This window comes from Aythya fuligula, chromosome 7, assembly GCF_009819795.1.
Source record: "Aythya fuligula isolate bAytFul2 chromosome 7, bAytFul2.pri, whole genome shotgun sequence".
NCBI classification, from domain to species: Eukaryota; Metazoa; Chordata; class Aves; order Anseriformes; family Anatidae; genus Aythya; species Aythya fuligula.
Genome location: NC_045565.1, coordinates 26427527 through 26449095, shown reverse-complemented (window position 1 = coordinate 26449095; position 21569 = coordinate 26427527). Strand labels below are relative to the sequence as shown.

At 39.4% G+C, this 21569-nt stretch overlaps 1 protein-coding gene across 1 annotated transcript in view; it reads left to right on the top strand.

The window, feature by feature from the left end:
* Positions 1–21569, top strand: part of LOC116491251 (VPS10 domain-containing receptor SorCS1-like) — a 289913-nt gene that overhangs the window by 212400 nt on the left and 55944 nt on the right. The window contains exons 7-10 of the mRNA XM_032191107.1: positions 3701–3819; positions 6517–6606; positions 11863–12042; positions 16545–16691. Coding sequence (XP_032046998.1) covers positions 3701–3819; positions 6517–6606; positions 11863–12042; positions 16545–16691 — 536 coding nt within the window. The remainder of the gene's footprint in view (positions 1–3700; positions 3820–6516; positions 6607–11862; positions 12043–16544; positions 16692–21569) is intronic.

The window sequence follows — 21569 nt, the reverse complement described above, 5'->3', positions numbered from 1 at the left end:
ACTCCTGATCTGTCCATAGTGTATTTCTTTGTAGAGAACAGAACACTTTCTTCAATTAATTAGACAAGAGGAGGAATAAAAAATGGGAAGAATAATATATTTACAGTTATCACAGTGAATATTTTCTCTGACTCTTTTTCCAAAGACATCCATGAACGTTTAGACTGGAAAGCAGTGAGTATTAAAGTTTGAGCTGTCATCCAAAATAACACTCAGCAACAAAGTGTCCTGAAGGAATTCTCCCTCTGCTTTTTGAAAGATTTTGATACTCTTCTGTGTATTTTTGCAGAGGCTTGACAACTTCCAGTAACCATGAACAACCTTCCATCTCCACCAGCTAAGCCAAAAACATGTCTCTGGAATATATTGCCCTTGAGAACATATTAGCATAGAGCTCAAGCTAAACAGAAAAGAGTAAAACATATCATGGCACAGGGTCCCTCTAGCTCTCAATTCCTGCTATATGTTAGCATCTGCGATTCTCTTTCACTGACGCAGATTAATTTTGTCAGAGGTTTCCCTTACAAGATGTCTCCTCCATTCTTGTTCTGTGACTTTCCTTGCTTCCTCTTTAGAAATAGTTACCATTCCCAGAGAAGAATCCTACTTTACATGTCTAAAACTGTCTAAATCAAAGTGTCTGGGGGGATAAGAGCTGGAAGTTATGTTCTTCTCTCCAGGCGCAGCATGACTTTCTTGTTGTATATTAAAAACAGCAGCTGTTGTTGGAGGTGAGGGTTCTGGAAATGAAAAGCATAAAGTCCTAATTACCTATGGCAGGGAAAACATCTGTGTGGGAAAACTAATGAAATTAATTCCAAAGCTTAGCAACTGAATACATTAATTGACATTAATTAATGCTAAATTACAAAGCTCTGCCAATGGAATCACATAGAATGTCCATGAGAATGAGACGCTGAAACAAAATCCTTGAGTTCATGTGAGCAAAACAAAAATTCCCTTAGGAAAAATGAGAGATCCAGACACTGCAAGAAGCCTGCTTTGTCTTCTTTCTGTCTCCCATAGCAGAGGGAGCTTTTTTTGGTGTGCACATCTCAGGGTTTGACTGTTTGGGAGATTAGTTTAAGCAATTTCAGAACTCTGCCCTTTAGTACTTATTACTGGCATTTTAGAATTGAAGCCATGGAGAATTGCACTGTAAAAGTTCACAGGAATTGCCTTAGTAAATCTTCATCAATGGTACAATCACTGCTGCACAGACTCCAGTGATCACAGCAGAAATAGACATAGTCACCATTCCTCCATTAATACAGGATTGAAAAAACTTCAGTCACCTCTAACAGATGTCAGCCTGAACTGCTCTCTATAGTCTCTTGTGGAGGAGATTCCTTAATCTTCTGTGATGGCCTGTCTCAGCAGCACCCATCCTGCTACCTCCATGTGTTTGCAGGGTAGATAATGTGTTTGTGTGGGAAGCATGATGGCACTGCAGTCTCCTCCTAATGCTTCACAAAGAGCCACTGTGCCTGTGGAAGTAAAAGAAAACAATGGCAGTAGTGTAGAAAGAAAGAAACGAGGTGAGAAACAGAAGTCCAACCCTATAATAACTCTAGGCCAGGTGATTTAATCCCGTGTGTGAAAAGCCACCCAGTCTTGCCAATAGGACAGCTCAGGGCCAGCCATGTCGACTGACTGTTCAGCACAGTGCTTTGCTGTTGAAGCTAGGAATTGCCAGGCATTTCACTCAGGACCCTTCTTGAGACTGAATGAGAGGGGATGAATGTGACGAAGTGTAAAGGGCTGTCCATCGTATAACGGATTCAATTCACAGGAGAAGCGGGAAATAGTTGTGCTGCAGATGGACAGATTCATGTCCATTCTGTCTTTTGACTAGTAGCCCCCCTTAGATGCCTTTTTCCTGGCAGCAGGGGGACAGAGGAGACAACAGCTTTGAAAAGGGAATCTCCCTGAGCTCACTGGAATGAGCAGGCTGGGACTTATATCTCTCCCTGCCCTCTCGTGGCTAATGTGGAAAAAATCATGTTCCTGCAAAGGGAAATGCACTTTGATCACACTGTCTGGGTTATATTAATTAATGTTTTGCACTGAGCTGCAAAAGCATAAAATGTTATAAACTGCAGTGACTAATAATACTTATCACTTTATATATTCCAAGAACTCTGCAAATGTCGGGGTAAAATCATCCCTCATCAAACTTTCCTGAAGGTTCGTTACCCTGCATTTCTGTTTCAAGCAGAAGTCAACAGCCCTTAGAAACAAGGAAAGAAATGTCAAATGATAGATTTTAATTAAACCCAAGATTAAATATGAGATAGTAAAAATCTAGTCATTTCTATTTCAGTGGAAAATGCTGCTTCTCTGATCAGAAGGCAGTAATTATATCAAACAAGGGGCTGTGCTTCTTCAACAAGGAAGAAGATTAGAAGTAGTCCTAAGATTAAATGCCATGTAGTGTTTCTATCATTTAAGTGCTAATGCTAAAATGCCCAAATCCTTTTTCCTGTAAATCAGTTTTGTCCTTAAACAAAGTACAACTTCTTAATTGATCTGAAAGAGACTAAATTGAATACAGAGAATCTGGTTCTGTATTCTGGGATAAATTACTGTCATGAAAAAAATCAAACTGTTTTCCTTCAGGTGATGGATTACGAGATGAGCACCCTGCAGTGCTTCAAAACAGGAGATGAAGAAGTCCCATATGGTAATAGCGGATGAGTTGGCTTCAGGGCTGCATTTAGGCCATTTACTCTGAAGCAAACAACCCAGTGAAGCTCAGATATCTAGCTTCAAGAGCGGAATGATTGCCCAGGTCTGCCAGAGTGCATTTACCTGCACAGTTAACGGAGATGTAGGTAAAATTTTTGAACCAAGTGGTGATATGGATTACTCTGCAGTGTGTGAGTGCTATAGGAAATGCAGAAGGTGTGCCAGGAAAGGGTTCCTCAGTGGTGCCTTTATGGGGCAGGTGTCCTCGTACTTGTGTATATTTTGGACCTTGGCCATGTTCTTAATAAATTCAGGCATGTGACTGTGGAGAAGCTGTCATGGCCTCCAGTAAATCCCCCACAATGGGGATGACAGGTGAACTGTGGCGGCTCGGCACAGAATATATCTATCCTGCAGCATAGATGCAATTATTCAAACCCATGGTCACTTTGGGATTCACAGGACTTGGGCTGTTTGTTGTCTCTGTGAAGTGTCCTTCATGCCTCTGTTGTTCCTTCACTTGGTTAGTCCCTCAGTTTAAGCTTAAACCTGGGTAGCATCCAAGTAAATTCAACAGTACAGGTAATAATGCTGAATGATACATCCTTGACTAGTTTTGTGTCAGACCTAAGCCACAAGCATTAAGTTGTGCCACCTTCAAACACTGACTCTGATGTACTCCCAGCATGAAACACAGAGGGTGGAATGGAGTAATTAGGTTGGGCTCTCTTGGTACAAAGGAGCTCTGATACCTGGCTTAGTATGAAATGAAAGAAATTATGAGAGGCCGATCCATGCGGAGAACAAAAGAACTTAAAGGAGGAGAACAATGAAAGGTAAATTTACCAGAGGTATAAGGGAGAAGTGTTAATGTTGCTTTGAATGGGTGGTGTCACTTCTTATCACATGAGGCTGTGAAGCAGAAATGTGGCCTCAGCAAGTAGGTTTGTGACAGTAGGGAAAATCTGTGCTCAGGATCTCAAGTGTCTTGTTTTTGTCCTTTCCCTTTCAGATGCCCAATACATCACCTGCAAGATGCAGAACTGCAGTGAAGCCACTCGAAGCAAACCCTTTCCAGGCTATATTGACCATAACTCCCTGATCGTCCAGGATGACTATGTCTTTGTTCAGGTGCAGAACACCCTCTTCTCTTATTTATTCTATTATTTGATATTCTATTACTTTCTCTATCCTTCTTTTGCATGCATGTGCATATATGTTAACTCCCAACTAATCAGACCATAATAAAGGCACTGAGTGGATTGTAACTGTTCATTACAATGCTAATGGAGTTTCTTCTACCTTTAGTAGCTTGTCACTGTAGGGTCATAGAGTTCCTGCCTGAAGCATCCACTGTGTGTACTGGAGTAATCCTCCATGCCACTCCTGGAAGCTCATCGGCATTCTCAGATTAGTGTTCTCACCCACCAGCTCAAAGTGACATGTCAGTCTTCTCCTATTGCAAGGGCAGTAGACTGAAGCTGTTTTAAACACAAGAAGGAAATAGAAAAGAGTCAGGGGAAGAACCAAGGAAGGAATAATCAGGCTTTATTGTTACGCCTCAGTTGTGATTATAGTGAAAAGGCTGAAGATGAGATGTACTCAGCCAAGCTGTGTTCCAGGTGAGAGCTGGAGAATAGATCTGAACTACTGTGGATTTCATTAGCCTGCTGCCAGGGTCCATTTAATAACAGATGAAAAGGACAAAAAATAATAACAGAATTGTGGGAAACATGGAGGTGAACCAGAAATCATTAGGACTGAGCTGGTTTTCCAGACAGCTTATATTCTGTCATGGTTGGGGATGGAGTGAAGAGAGAGGATTGATATTTTGAATTGAGTGAGTTGATTGCTAATTGCCTTCAGTTAATGAACTCAATCATAAACATAAATACCTTTCTAAATCATGCACAAATAAATCTGGAACATACTTTCCAGAGTAGCTTTTGTGCCTTCTATGTCTGGGACATAAAATGTTTATGAGGTAAGAAAAACAGGGGCACACAATGCTGTTCAGACTCGCTCTCTAATTTCAGATTGACTGTGTGTGTGTCATGAATGACACAAGAACTGTGGAGTTCATATCTAAATTGATTCATTGCTTCATCACCGATGCCTTGGTTTTGTGCTCTTCAATATTGTCTTCTCTGTTCTGACCTAATTTTTGCAGCACACTAGAGAGAAGTTAATCCCTTTGCCCCACTTAAAGTCAAAGCTGGGGAGATTGTCTGCCTTTTTGGACAGCCCTTGTATTTTGATGCTTTTCACTTTCTGCCTATAAACTGTTGTGTAGCGTTATCAGTGCTGTAACATTTCTTTATTCCACCTCGGTGCTAGCTGTATGGTAGAAGGAGGAGAGTGTGAGGACAGGAAATCTCTTACAATCTTTCCCTTAATGTCATGAGGAACTTTTCACAACCTTAACTGGTCAAAGAGATAGTACTTGCCAAGTGGTAATAATTAACACTTGCATGAATGAAATAATATTTTAATCCCTGGAAACAGTCCCGTCCCCCTCCCTTTTTTTTTCCTTCCTAGTAGTCAATGAATTAACTGCTGACGGGTAATTTCAAATAGCATTCTTCAAAGGATTACATATGTAAGTTATCTGGCTTACAAGTAATAAAATAAATAATTGCTAAATAAAATGCTGAGTGATATTGAACTTTACCATATCCCAGACACTGTTCTTCAGAGGAGGATTAGTCTCACACTAGACACGGAAGGGATGGAAGAGTAGATGAGTTCCATGAGAACCTGCCCCAGCCTTCATCTTCATCTAGCTTTTCTGCAACTAAAGGAGAATTAGTAGGTTCAAAAGGTGAAAAGAAGGGAAAGTGGGTTCTTTTTTCCCACTACATCCTGTTTTCTTTACAAACACACATTCACTCTGGCCTTTCTTCCCCAAATTGTTGATCAGTTCCCTCAAAAAATAGTTGAAGAGCTTTAATATAAGTAGTTCTTAGCCTCTACGTATCTTCCATTTTAAACGATTGCAGTGTCTTTTAAAACACTCACTGCTAAAGTGAAGTCTTGATAAGTCCAGATAGCAGGCAATTAAAGCAAAGTTCTGCATGGAGAATCCCTCAGAATATTTTTTCCTTCAGTGTCTTTCATGCATGGATTTCAAAGTAATTTACAAACATTGATTATGCTTCAGCAGCTAACATTGTCAGCTTCTTCCCTGTCCCCCCCTCCCCCCCCCCCCCATTAAGATGTGGCATAAAATGAAACCACACATTGTTTTAACCCAGTGTGTTCAAGGGATTGCCATCAGTATTTAGGCACTAATATAAATAGCCAGATTTACAGAAATACCAAATCAGCTCAGGTTCTCCTGCCTTCGGGAGATGTGAATGCTTAGGTGATCTGGAAACATGGCTTGTGCAGGGCCACACAGGAACCAGATCTGGAGATATATATAGAAATCAAGCATCGTGTCTGCCAATCTGGTTCCCTAACCAATAGACCACATCAGCTCTACAAACAGAAAACAGCTTGTTTTGTGGTAAGAGGAGAGCAGATGGTCAGCAGGTGACATAATGGCCTAAACGAAGCTAAGGTTACACCTTCCCAATACTTTCACCTGAAATTCTGGCCTTTACCTCTCTGTAGAAAAGGGGATTTCTCTTACTCTTTCTTTTTCAGCCACTGTCAGTTGGATCAATGGTTATTCATCACCTGTAACAGCACTGCAGTTTTAAGCCACCGCCACCAGTGCTGTGTTGTATGCCTTGTCAGTTTTTGCTTGGTGTTTTCACTGGCAATAAAAATATTAAAAAAAAAAAAAAAAAAACACTGAAGATACCTTTTCTGCTTTTCTCATAGTTAACATCGGGTGGACGACCACATTATTACGTTTCTTATAGGAGAAATGCATTTACACAGATGAAGCTGCCAAAATACTCCTTGCCCAAGGTAAGCTGTTGTTGCTGGAATGCCCATATGTACCTACATATTTTTGATTATTCAGAAATTATTGAATTCAACACAAGTAACCACAAGATGGCATGCAATGAGTGAAAACATCAGTCTTTTAAGAGAACATTTCCAAGCAAAACGGGACTCAAAGTCACCACTTTGGCTAGTCAAGGACATCAGTATGAAATACAGACAGATACCATGGCCTATGTCAATTAATTTTTGAGGGATTCTCTTTTCTTGTGTGTGTGTGTTAAAATTCCCTTCTTCTTTTCCTGTTCTGAGTGGGTCACTTTTTGTACTTTACCTCATTAGCAGATTTTAATGGGAACCAAGCAAAGAGATGGCTTTGTGTGTCTGCTCCTTATCCTCTCTAATTAAGAACAATGGTGAATTAGCATGGGAGCTTGAAAGGCTATTACTGCCTTCTGTTGCTGATTTTTTTTTAAAGACCTGTATGAAATGTTAGCTCCATTTTGAAGGAATCACCATTTTGCAGCTGGTTTCCTAACTGCTTCTTAACAAAGACAAAGAGCCTTTTAATTCTTGTTATAGCCTGGCTTAAATGAAATCTAAGCTCAAAGGAAGCAAATATCTGGTGGATTCTATGTGAGATCTAACATCTGGAGACAAATGACGATCCCTGCTTAATTTGTGGGAATGCAAAAGGGAAAAAAAGAAAGTGCAAGGTCAGCTTGTTCCTAGAAGTTGAAAGTACATTATTATTTGTAGATGGAAATATTCAAGGGGATAATTTGGCTATTATCACAGCTGGTTGTCTTTGATTCCTCACTCCAACAGGACTGTCTAAAGTGGATTGACTAGGTGACCTTCATCATATAACCAGACTGTAGCTCAAACCCAAGCCTTCAGAGCCATATCTTACTTACACAACTGTTGTACCTTTGTTCCTGTTTACATCACTGGAAAAATCCAAGCTCTCAGGACTTTGGGGACCCTGCCATGATATTTTTTTTTTTGGGCTCTGATGCAAGAGAACTGTCCAGTGAAACATAACTTAAAGGTTTCTATTAAAGTAGAACATATATTTTTGCTATAAAATGCAAAGATCTGGAGATTGAATTCCCATTGTACTTCTTTCTACAGTCCCAGGCAAACCTTGTACTTTGTGTGAGACCTAAAACTCTCACTGCCCCAGAATCTTCAGTCATGTTTTAAGATATTACTCTAAAGCATAGATTGAAACTTCCCATGCAAGTGGGAAAGAATTACTCTGTCAATTCAAATACAATCTAAACAAGTATAATATGAAGTAGTCCTTAGCAGACGAATTGCATTTTTAGGATGGGTTTTGTAACATCCAAATCAGAATTGTTATTTATAACTGATTCAGACCATTTGCAGAAAGACTGATTGTTTTGAGCTGGTTATCTGCTTTGCCACACACTTATTTCTCCAACTGTCCACCTTCTCAAAGAGATCTCTGGAAAACCAGGGAAAATGTACTATGATTAAATTCCAGCATGTTCTCAGAGAATAGGTATAAGAGTAATACATTCATGTTATTTGACTGGAATTAAAAAGCAGATATTTAAGGAGATAAGATGCTTTGTCACAAACTGGGAATGTCTTCAAAGACCGAAGAGCTACATTTGGCTTGGAAGGAGCTACAGTGGAGCTGTGGCTGTCTGGGAGTTTGATATCAAAGCAAGATAGCTGCTTTTATTAAAAATGTACAAAGCACTATATTATTCAAAGGAATTGAAACAAACAGCTTCTTTTATGCCTAAATTCTCTTTCATCTCCTTCAGCTAAGAAAGTGGGGCCAAATATGGTAAACAGTGCTAAGCGACTTCTGGAATTGAAGATAGAAATATCAAGCTTTTTGTCTCTGCATGTCGCTCCTCCTGAACTGGAGGGGTATGATGATAGGCAGCTCTAGCAGGTGATATTGCTGTTCGAGCAGGAATGGCCTATAGCAAATCAAAACTAAGATATTCTGGCTGTTCGCGTTGATATCCTGGTAACCAGTTTGATTAAAAGCCTGAATGAATGTGAAACTCTCTCCAACACAAGCATATGTCTTCACACACGCACAAGGTTGCATTAACCCTGTAAATGGTATGTATTGAGACTTATTAACTTCTGCAGTGAAGTTTCTTTGTGAAATGCTACTTCCCATTTTGTACTACAGCACCACAGTATGTTCTCTTTTATAGACTCTGTATTATCACTCACAATAATCACCTTAAATGTACACACAGGGTGCTCAAACTTTCTCCATTTTAGACCGATGCACTGGGCAGACATCTTTGAATGCAAAAGCAAGACAACCAATTTCTCATTATAAAATACCTATCCATAATCTGGTGCTGGACTGAATACTGATTGAATGGTGGCTGTGGTACTTCTGTTTTAAATTCATTATCTCGTTTCAACCTCAGAATAATGGTAGAAGCAATAACCAAATAAAAAATCCTGAAATAGAGACGTTAAAAAGCGCTGATAATCTCAGTAATTGACAGGATAAAATAGGCACTACGCATTGCTGATATTTAACTTGTCAGGAAGGAAAGTACCCTGACCAAGTGCAAAAAGGGTAACTGAAATATGTTTAGTGATTCAGAAAACCTTGGCCTTTAGTGATTTGAGCAGATACACGATCAGACCCATGCACAACATCATGCTCTGGCTTTGTCTTTGGAAAGTCAAGAAGGACACATAGTAGAACTGCATATTAATGTACCTCCACTGTAGTCTGGAACAGAGGAAAGCTCAGTTTCTCATAGGCAGGTGCATGGGGAGTCCCCTGAGGTTGCAATGGCTGTATGAAAAAGGTTCTTCCTTTCCCCTCCCTCTTTCTGTAGAGAGCTCAAATTAACATTTTATTATTATTATTATTTTTTTTTTTTGGACTAGTGGAAGACTCAGTCAAATTCTTGCTCCATATCAATATGAAGGCACCTTTTATTTATTTATTTATTTATTTATTTATGCCTTCCTAAAAAACACTACCTACCATGAAAAGCAAAAAAAAAAAAAAGTTAATGAAAGATGTGAATGTGATATGCTGATCAATTTTGATTTTCCTATTGTGAAAACCAAAAAATCTTTAATGTTGATCAATAATGTGTTTGATGCCTGTATACTGAATCCATTCTATCAAACCAGTGAATTGTACCTGCATCTACTGGACAAGGCTGTATTCAGATGAAAAGTTAATGGATCCAGAAAGGCAAACAGTTGGAATATTATTTTCTTTGACTTTCTACACTATGTGTATTATGCTATTTCTGTCTCAATATGTGCTTCTCTAGGCTTAAATTTCTTTGGGCAAGCCTTGCTGTGTTCTTAGACTTGCATATTATTTCATGATCTGATCAAAGCTCAGGAAGCATCCAGCAAATATATTAACTCATTTGTTTCTTAAACATACTTGAAATTGCCTTTACATTTTCCTGGTGTTGATCAGAATACCTTTTTTACCTCTCTGCCCTAGTTATTAAAATACTACTGATTAAAATGGTATATTAATGAAACTGTACATTCACCAGACAAAATGAGCTTTATTTATATTCTTTCTGTTTAAGTAGAGAGGTCTGTCCATGTGTATGCACCCCTATTTAATCTCAAGTTTAAATTTGAGATTACAGCTGTGCTAGCCAATGCTGCCTGAAGCACACTGGGGTCATCTACTCATGTAGTTCTACCAGCAGATTGACTAGGGTGATAGTCTGAAATGAGAAGCCTCTGACAAACAGCTGTGACAGTTACTTCTATTAGCACAACTGGGGCTGAGAGAGGATATCTGTTCACAGCCACAATCAGTAGAAGCCAATGGGACTTATATTAACTTTCCTGTTGCCTCAGGATTTAAACCAATCTCTTCCTCCACAAAAATAGCCCTTCTTCTGGGATAAATTTTTCTGCAGCACAAAGAAGCAGGTAAATCAAGTGAATATTCATTCACTCCATACTCAGATCTGGATGTGAATAAATGAACTACTTTTCTGAATTTTAACTTCATGGTGAATCCACTTTAAAATTTATGTCAGATTTTTTCTGTATATTATTTTTCATCTTTACATTATAATACTATATCTGAAAGTATTAATTCCCCCTTATAAAATAACAAGAAAGTAAATTGTCAAAGACTGTTATTAACAGAAGGAAGAAGTAGCATCAACTTCCAAAGAATATATTTTCTGATAGAGCTCCCAGTTTTGCATATAGAAAGCCCTGGCTGAGATTAATGGATGCAAAATAGCTTTGGGATATCTGCCCAAAGCAGACAGCTGAATCTTTTGGGAATCACCTAGTTCTAAGAAGTCTAGATTTGTTGTCCTACCTCCACAGATTTTTAAGGCACCAAGGAACTCAGGGCTCCTGTATTGGGCAAATATAGCCTGGGAATTTCAATGGCTTAAAAACAAAACAAACCAACCAAACAAACAAACCAAAAAAAACACACTAGAAAGAAGGATTCAGGTTTAATAGATTTTTTTTTTTTTCCTTTTTTTTTTTTTTATTTTTAATTATGCACTCTTTTCATTGTTTATTGTCTACTGTAGCACAGAACAAACACAGAAAAATAAAACAAAACCTCACTCATAATGCTAGTGATCTAACTACAATTCTGCTCTTTATATTTAGTGAGGCTTAGGAATGTCTGTCTGTTCTGTTGCTGGAGGGGTGTTTAGCACAGTGGTCCAAGGCTTTGGCTCCTAGGTGACACTGTCATTAGAAATAATAAACAGCAGGAACATTAGCTCTAGGTGTTCACCCATTATATCCTTCTTGTATCAGCTTCATACTTGGTTTCTGAGAGATAGGCAAGAAGCAGATGTTTCCAATACTGCTTTTTTTTTCTTTATTTGTTTAAGGAGTTTTAATATCTGTGATTGTACTATCACAAATGGTATTGTTCAAGCACCAAAAATTAAAAACAAACAAATGAAGAAACACGAAAAAAAAGTACTCATTAAAATGAAAATTTTGGTAGGGTGGGGAAAGTGCTGCTGTATGACACTGTATTTCCAATGTAAATATTCAATTAACACCTTATCATTTAATTACTGCTTTGAAAGTTGGCAGAAGAGAGCTGTTGTAAAATATTCCTAGATGGAATTCTCCACTTAGATGAATGTTTCTCCAATACAGGAATGTTGTCTGCAGTTTTCAATTAATCTCCAGCCTAAATATATCCTTTGCTCCTCTACAATTACTGTGATGCTCTCGGAAATGACAGAGCAGAGATCCCTCTTGTAACATGCCTCTGTTTTCTTTCCGCAGGACATGCATGTTATCAGCACAGATGAGAGTCAGGTGTTTGCAGCTGTTCAAGAGTGGAACCAGAACGACACATACAATCTGTATATCTCCGACACCCAAGGGGTGTATTTCACCCTGGCCTTGGAAAACGTCAAGAGTAGTCAAGGACTGGAAGGGAATGTGATGATTGACCTCTATGAGGTATGTCATGACTCCAAATTTCTCGTTCCTATCTAAAAATCTCATATGACCTCAGTACCATTGCATTCTTCCGCATCAGCCTCATAGTATGCATATGAACAGCAGAGCCAAATCTAAACGCATTTTTACCCTTCTTTTAATCAAAGATCTGAGTGCAATTAGATGAGTTTCAAGCCAAGCTTTGCACATGTGTTGAAGCTAGGTCCAGCCTAATAGTTTGAACAGAATCACTGCTGTGCTCTCCAGTAGATTCTCAGGTGAGGAAAAGCTCATATCTATGCATTGGAAGATGTAACAAAACAGCTCATTCAGTTCCTAAGTTTCTCAGCCAAAATCCAGCTGACCCAAGCTTCTGACACACATTGGTCAAGCCTATGGTTCAGAAGGTTCCTGGCACTGTGAATATCATAATTCTCCAACTCTGCCATTTTAGTTGTGCTTCTGAAAACCTAAGCTCTAGCTATAGAAGGAAGTAGGACAGTAGTTTTCATCTATCTTTGTCACTTTCTTCAGCTTGGACTCTTCTGGGAAATGAACTAATTTTAGATAGACCCTCCTGGACTATCCCATGAGCATAGAAACTCTCATACTTCACATTGTTGTCACCTTTACCCCCAAGCCTTTTCCAGACAAGTGCATTCTGCCTAAGCTTACCTGTAAGAAGGCCAATTTACATTGTCTTTTGTGACAACTGATCCTAAGAATAGGACGCTCAATGTATGCTTGTACTTCTCCTGGTCTGATGCCAGTCTTACTTCTGGAGACAACTAAGTAGAAATTCAGTACTCAGATGCTGTTTTTAGGGTCAGCTTCTCTCTTCAGATCTCTTCCAGTGGATTATATGACCATTTTGAGCCAAGAAATAACTCTGAGTTCCTTTGAAAATGAAAACTCTTCCTGTATTTCCCCATCACTGTCTGAATATTAGCTCTAGTACACAGTTTGCCTTCAGCTGCCCTTTACTTGGAAACCACCTTGAATTGTCCAAACAGAGTCCAAGCATTGTACATAAATGCAAATGAGTTGTAGGAAGTTAGGCACTGTCATTTCCTAGTCATTTGGAGTTTTCTACTATTAATCTCTCTGCGATGCTGGCAGCCCATGGAGAAGCTGTTGCCTCTTATTACTGTCAACTCAAGAAGCAGTTTCACTGCATTATGTAAAGGTGTCCTACATCCCGGGGGGAAAGAAAAGCCTTTGTTTTTTATTAGACCGACACTACACAGTAACCTGGATTGAAATTGATAGAATTAGACTTGTAGCGTCATATCTGCAGATTATCTAGATAGAAAGAATATTGGCTGACACTGAACCTGGCACAAAACTTCCTTTCAATTTGATGTTCTAGCTGGAAGGGAACAGAAAGCCATCCAGCGGGATTCTCCCAGTAGGGTTGTTGCAAATGATGAATGCTCTAGGGATAAATGGAGATCAAGATCAGAGAAGAAAAAAATCCATAGATAAATTAAAAGGAAGTGGAGAAATTGCAAAATGACTCCTTCTGTAGTGACAGAGGATATTTAGTAAAGCAAGATTACTTGAGAAGATGCCAGAGAAATGCCTGTTAAGTGTGCATGTGTCTGTATGCATATGTTTGACAGGTACAAAAAGAAAGTTCATCTGGTTGAATTGTAGTGAATGTGTTTCTGTGTGCAAATTTCTAATCTGGTTCTGCAACAAGGATAAATATCCTCAATTCTTTTCAATGGAAAATTGTATTGGGCATGAGAAGAAAATAGAAGTTTTTCCCGGTGCCTCATCATGTTCTTCTTTCTTTTCTTCTGGAGAAAAGTTCCCAGGAGGCTTTTACTGGGAGATTGTTATTTCAGGGTGTGGGCTCTTCTGCTTCTGGACATTGTAGTGGATGAGGAGACCACTGCCAGTGGGACATTGCTCCTCTTTCTGCAGGTGGGACAATGCAGGGTATGCGAATAGCGCTTCTCTCTGTCTCCTTCCAGTGCCAGTGCATCTGCATGACACTGGACCCAGCATTAAGTGGTTCTGTAGTTGCAAATTCCTAGAGACCATTGTAGAGGAAGGAAAGAACAAGAAGCACTGGGCAGTGGGTACCCAGTGTAATTCCTACACCTCTTCAGTGATGTGTTGTGGCTCTGCTTGACTCTTTAGAGAGACTGTTCTGCAGCAAGGTCATCCAGCCCATGGGATTCCAGCCTGAGAAATACTAGTTGTCCTTTTTAACATGAAGAGAAACTGGTTTTATTTATTTTTTCTGATTTGACTGGTGATTGAAACAGAAAGGGGCTCATTATTAAAGAAGGAGATGTGAGGAAATGTACCTGTAGCTGTGGCATACATTCCTATCCAGGACTTCTACTTTTTAGTAGTATTTTGGGTGGGAAACATGTTTGAGGTTGCTAATGGGGAGTGAAGAGTGTGTTTTGAGTTGCGTGTTTTGAGTGTCTTGTATTAAACTTCCACTACAGCATTAGTACCTACACACAGTGCTTGTGAGGCAGGGAGGGATTGTCTACAAAACCCAGGCAGGCCTGATAGAGTGCTTATTTCTCTGAACACCAGTGGCCATGCCCTTACTTGTACAAGTCTGTGTCTATTATGATTGTATTAACAAGTCATTGTGTGTGTCACGGATGTGTATACGCAATACCTGTATCTCTTCCTACCAAGAGCACACAAGCATGTATACCATGTGCAGTCTTTTTTAAGATAAAGCTGTCCAAGGCTGACAGCATAACTTACACTTTGCTTTCTCTGGAAAGCATTTTGAGTCCCAGCCCAGGACTAGAATCATAAAAAGAAAAATTCATAGGATTTCAGAACACATTTATCACCTGATATATAAAATGCTTTTTAATCATTTATGGCCAGCATTTCACAGGGACTATATAATACAACTATTTCAGGACAACAACGAAGAAAAGTACAAATGGAGCTATAGGCTCTGGACTCTGGCAGTAAAGGAAGAACTATTCTATTTTTTCCAGCCCCAGCTATTCATACAATATTACTAAGAGAGAGAGTACCCCTGTCTTATCAGGATGCCTTTATACCACAGAGAAATCCTGAATACTTATTCGGGAGAAACAAAACAATCTAGGTCAAACATGGAAAATATTGCCTTTTTGTGCTTATGTCAATAATATATCACTAAACTACTTAATTTAAAGACTATTGTCCATTATAGCAAGTCATGTCTAAGTCTTTAAGTAACTTCAAATAAAATTCAGTGCCATTACTCAAGGTAGAAAAGGCTATTCAGAATGAATAAATACACCAATGTACTGTACCGATGCACTCTACAGTAGAAGTGCCATGACATGTGGCTATAAGTGCAATAAGGTCCTATTAACTGGGAGTAGTGTCATCCAGATAAAATCCCATAATTAAATCCTTTGAGCTGGAACAAACTCTGAATCTGCTGAGTAACCATTTGCCACATGATGCATTTTAAGTAATAATCTCTATGAATAAAAAGCCTTGGTGAATGATCCGGTGCACCAGCTCTGCATCATATGAAAAGATTGGGAAAAGAAATATGAAAAGACTGAACGGGCTTGATGGAAAACAAAAAGTTTCTCACTTTCCCCCACCTTCTCCTGATTTCCCTTCCCTTTTCATTGTAGCACTCAGACTGCAGAATGACAGCCTAACAAATTCATTCGCAAGCTGCAGCAACTATTGGATTATTGATTTTCAGTGTGCTGAGTAGATGGGAACATTCTGCAATGTGAGTTGTGGTTTGTGGTTGACTTTTTTTTTTTTTTTTTTTCTTCCCACTAAGGCACTTTTGGGCTCGATTCCAGTGTGAGACTGTTAGCATAGCATCTTTCCAAGATCCTTCTGCAAGTCAGTGGAGCAAAGCTCTTGGATAAAATATTGGGAAGAATAAAAGAATGACTGTCTCATTGCTAGCTCTATAACTAGCATTCTGGGTGGGTTTTTTGAGTCACTGATGCTTCAGTTTCCTCAAAATACAAAACTGATATAAAAAATCCAGTGTACCCCAAGTTACCCTGTTGAAACATTTAGAACTATGGAGCACATTGAGATCCTTGGATGAAATATCTTAAGCAGGCTCTGTGAGAATAGAAGAATTAAACAGCAAGTGTATATTTGCATTGTCATTTTCTTTGCAAGGTCAAAATTGCTGCTGTTTCCTGCCACTGCATGTAAGAGACAGATAATTCCCCTGTAGATATTTCATCTTTCAGGGGAAAGGATGTCTACCCAGATGAAGGATTGTTGCTTTACAGATAATGCTATTGCCATCTTACCGTGTTCCTATGCTGCTTCTGAAATACAAGCTTTTTCTTCCATTTGCCACCTTTTCACCTGTGATGGTCTTATTATGTTCCCAGCCCTTCAGTTTGCCGTCTTTTGATATTCCTTGGTAGTTGTTGCCCTGACATCTGCCACACTGACACAGCCACCAGATCCCTGTTGGGTTTGACAGGGCACAAAAGACACGTACAAAGAACCTGCATGGGCTTGATCTATTTTTCAGCCATGTCAATTTTTCCTAGGTAGCAGGGATAAAAGGAATGTTCTTGGCTAACAAGAAGATTGACAACCAAGTGAAAACTTTCATCACCTACAATAAAGGGAGAGACTGGAATTTGTTGCAGGCTCCGGACACTGATCTGAGAGGAAACCCTGTTCACTGTCTCCTAGTAAGTACCTGGGCGGGGGGGGGGGGAAGGATGGAGAGGGGGGAGAGGGGACGACTTGGGAGTGCTAACAATCCAGAACAATCTTTTTCTACCAGGTAACAGAAGGAGAGGGCAGAACCTCTCCATGTGGTGTAACTCACAGAGGCAACGCTGTATTTTAAAAGTGTGGTATGTCAGGCTTGGGCCACCAGATGGCATATCAAGAACTGGCATTGTAATTGAATGTAATTTAATTTCTGGAACAAAAGGAAGCGTCATAGATCAGTTTCCTTCTGCACAACTGATGGTCTCCGCTTAAACAGCAGGTGAAACTGGATGCCGTTTCTGCGCAGTTGATTCTCTGGTCACTAGATGGGAGGAGTGAGCTACTGTAGCTCACGAAGTTTCAGGAACCCTAATAATTTGAGACCGTCTCATACAAAAAGAGAACTGTTTTCTTCCAGGCCAGTCTGTTGGCACTGTAAAGAGTTATCATTTTCTCTATGAGCTCAAAAGTGAGAATTGACATATTCATGCAAATATATGTACTGCTGTGTGTTAGGTGTTTTGTTGTACCTGTGTCTGCACCTATCGATATAGATCAGCATATAGATAAATCTTTAATCTTCATTATAAACAAATGGTTTCCAAGAGTAAAAGGGAAATACACGGTTTTAGCAGAATTGTAGCTCTCTGTTAAATTGGATAGCTTAGCCTGATATCTACCTTTTTTTTTTTTTTAGCCTATGTCATCTATACCCTCCTGTAGAAGGATAATAATCTGAACTCTGCTTTTGAGATTTTCAAGAGCTTTTATATTAAAAAATTCTAACGTGGCTCCAGGCAAAATCAGGTGCATTACTTAGACTGCTCTTCCTGCTACTGTCCTGTACCTCCATGTTGTTTGTAAAATAAATAAATAAATCTGACTTGCCATTGTGGTTATAAATGAACCAGAGGTTCTGTTCTGCAGGGTCCTTACGGAACAGTTGTTTGCAGAAGTTGCATACTGAATGAAAGAAGATGCTATTACAGCATCTACTATATAGTGGAAGTGGTTCTATGGCAGAGGATAAACCAGGACTGGACGGTTCTTATGGAAAAAGAGAATAACGGCTCCCTTAAGCCTTCCCATCCATGCTCCACAATAATCATCGGTACCTAAGAACACAATTCAGTCAGTTTAAAATTAGATCAGATATGTCTATAGAAGCTGGGGTTCCCTTAGGCATGATAAACTTGAACAAGACAGACAAGAGATCATAATCAGGAGCAAAAGTGTGGGCACTTGTAGGGGCTCATTGAGAACTGACAGAGGAGGTTTTGGTTCCCTGCAATTTGCAGTCACGTCCTTGTAGTTCCACTATGCACAAACTACAGCTTAAACTCTGCCTCATTTTAATTTTGCTTTCTACAAAACCATGTGGTTGACCTGAGAATTGTTTCCACCTATGCAAGCTAGATGGGAAGCTTCTCATCCTGTTCTCATGACCACCTCCGAAACACACTATGACTTGGGTTTGGATAAGTATCTCAGGTCAGTGGGCTTCTGTAGAAATTGATCACTTGATTTCAAGGTGGTCAGGGACAAATCCTTAATGGACTTAAACTGTGTTATCTGAGGCTTTGCTATTCCAGAAGAAGAATGGGGAGAAACTTATCCCTTCCCTGTGATTAAGTCCAGAAGAATGTTTAGCCATGTTTATTTTTCCTCTTCCAACCCAAACTATTCTACAACTCTATGGTTCTAAAGAAGTTGGGAGGGATAGGGGGAATTTCAAGGTGAAAGCACTGTAAATATGTCTGCAAATGTCAGGGTTCCATAAGGGCATTCTGCTCAGGAAAATCATGGAGAAATGAAATTGTCCCCTGCTCTAAGGCAATTCTGTTCCTTGTCAGTATGACATAGCTGTAGTACTTAAACAATTCATGAGCTCATCTCACCTCTGTAGCTCTACTCTGTCTAATTCTGCATCACCAATAGTTTTACCCCTCTGTGTCAGTCGTTCCTTTTCCTTCTACGTATTACTGTTCCTGGCACGATCCTACTTCTCCTTATGGCATAGCTAGATGAATTCCTAATGGTCTATTGTAAATCTATCTTAGCTTCCATCATTACTCCAGGACAGATACTAATGCTTTCACACTGCTGGTTTTCAGCATAATTGTCTCTAGCTATAGCTTGGAACACAGTGATGATGTACATCTCAGCTTTTGGCAGAATGGGATATGCCTGTTCCTGGAGTGACTGGATTATCATCCCAAGCCTGAGAATGGAATACTTATCCTGTCTTTAACCTCAGCCTAAACTAAGGGAGAATAAATGCAGAAATAAGGAGATAGAATCTCAGTTGTCAGCTAAGGAAGTTAAGAGGGAATCTGGTTGAAACACAAGGCAAACAGACAGAGACATCCCTCTACCAATAATAAGCTCAAGGTGTTTGTTTGGTTGGTTGATTGGTTGGTTTTGTTTGTTTGTTTGTTTCAAAGTCAAAGAATTCTTTGCATTTGTTTGTGAGATTGCTCTGAATAACAAGGATGGAGGAAAGCAATGAAATTCTATCTAAGCCCAAGGTTTAATTTTTCTTGTTTATACCACTAGTTTTCTAGGCTGAATACACTTAATCTTCATAAAATAGCTGCCAAAGTATGATATCCCAAAGATTCTGGTTTTGTTTGATACTTATCTTGTGCTGTGAAGTGGTTAACTGAGGAGTAATTCTATCTTGCAAGTTATGGGCATCTGTCTAGGAGAGTTAATCAATTAGCTTTCAAGGATGGTCTTGTGGTTAAAACATTGGGCTGAATCTCAGGAGAACGTTGATTCAATTTTTAGGCCTATTTCCAATTTCTTATGTGACCTTGGGCAAGTCATTTATTTTCTCTGTGCCTCTCTTCCCCAGACATCTGTTTATTCCCTCCTACATTTTGGTTGTCTTGTCTGTATGGATTATAAGGATTTCAGGACAAAAACACATTTCTTATTGGGGGAGGAAGCATTCACACCATCTGCCACAGAATAATTTCAGCATCCAGGTGAGGTGTTGTGAATATCCTTCCTGGAAGTGTTTTCTCTTTGTATTGCCCTTTGCAGTTGCAGGTGAGCAAATACTGTGACCACCCCTAGTTTCTGGATGGTGTCTAGCATTATCCTTGTACTGCAATACTTGGCCTGACTCCTGATCAGGGACAGTCAGTAGTAGCTGCTAGACATACAAGGAGCACTTGTTTCTAGACAAATTATGATTGATCTGAATAATTATTTTGTGCCCCTTGCAGGATAAAACAGGTCTTAGACATACAAGGTGTTTGGCTAGAATGGAGAAGTTACTTTTTAAGCTGTGTCCAGTTGTCAGTACAGTCTCTGTGCAGTACTGCACTCCAATCAATAAATCATACCACTAGAAACACTGTCTCTTTACTTAGAGAGGTGATACGGCTTTTAATATTTGATGTATTTATTCCATTTCTGTCTACTATATCTGTAAAGTGTTACAAATTTGAAAGAAAAATTTTGGTAGCACAAAAACTTGGGTCTAGTGAGATCAAATCTATCAGATTGGAGAATTGGCTGAGTTGCTGCCATTAGCTACTGTCTTGAAAATTCTGAGGTGGACTTGGAGTATGTAGTTTTAAAAATAAGTTCTGTATTTAGTTCTGTAAAAGGGGAGAATTCATTCTCTTGTAATGTTTTTCCACTTCCTTTATGCATGTCAGCTCGATTTGGTTTCCACTCCCTCCCCGTGCCCCCAGGCTGCTCTAGCAGCTGCCCTCGCCAGGCTGTCGGTTAGAGTTAGGCTGCTCAGTACATCCCACTTGGCAGCTTGTGCTCCTTTCTGCACCATCCCATGTCTCTTTTTCCTGTCTCACGTAAGTGAGAGCTCCCAACCCTCCTCACCACCTTCAGTCACCTTTAAAATAAATAAATAAACCTGCCTTTTGTGGTTGTCTTTATCCACAGGGAGATTTTCAGTTCAGAGTCCTAGACTCCTACCTGGAGATGTGATATATTAAAGGTATTCATACAGTGACTGCAGAGGAAGCCTACAAAACTTATGAGGCTGGAAAATTAGCACTTAGACATGTAAGAGAGCGAGACCTGCCTCCTTAGGGCCTGAAGAGTCTTCTGCATAGCATCCTGCTTGTCATACAGGCAAGCAAGCTGAAGCATGTGCTTTGCTGTGTTTGCGTGCCCAAACCGTCTGATGTCCCCTTCAGTTTGGTCAGTTAGCTTTTGGTTTTCTTGCCAGTATTTTTCCCCTTTCTTTCACATAGCCTGTTTCATGAGGCTTGGAAGAAAAAAATAAAAATAATAAATAAATAAAAAAAAGATTGAAAATAAAACCCAAAGGAAAGTAAAAATTATTAGCAATTTTCAGAAAAAAATAAAAATTAGACAATTTCAGAAATTTCCAGACTACAGTTCTGGAGACAATCATAATGGCCACTTTGGCCTGTGTTACCTTCTTGCTCAGCTGATTTATTCTGTACCATTCCTGTCTGATTTATTCTGTATCATTCCTGTCCTGTACCTGAGATATAAAATCAATAAGAAATAGGTAAGGTTTCTACTGGTGTATTTGTAATGAAATCTCAAAGGTCACATCCACATGGGGTGATGATGTATTGTATTAAACAACTTTTAAGCTGACATTTCCCAGTTCTGATACTTCTTCCTACCACACTACACCGATAAGTTTATATTGCTTATCATTGTAGAAAAGAGCTTGAGCACTGCTGCTCTGTGAGTCACTTCATCATATCTGTAACCTAGCTTGCTTCTCAAGAGACCCAACAGTTAGGAGTGCTAGGTAGTCCCTACCATTACCTGCACTTTCAAGTCTAGTTGCCTCCTTTGTGAGAACAGCCTCAAAGATCTCATCTTTGTAAGAGAGTTTC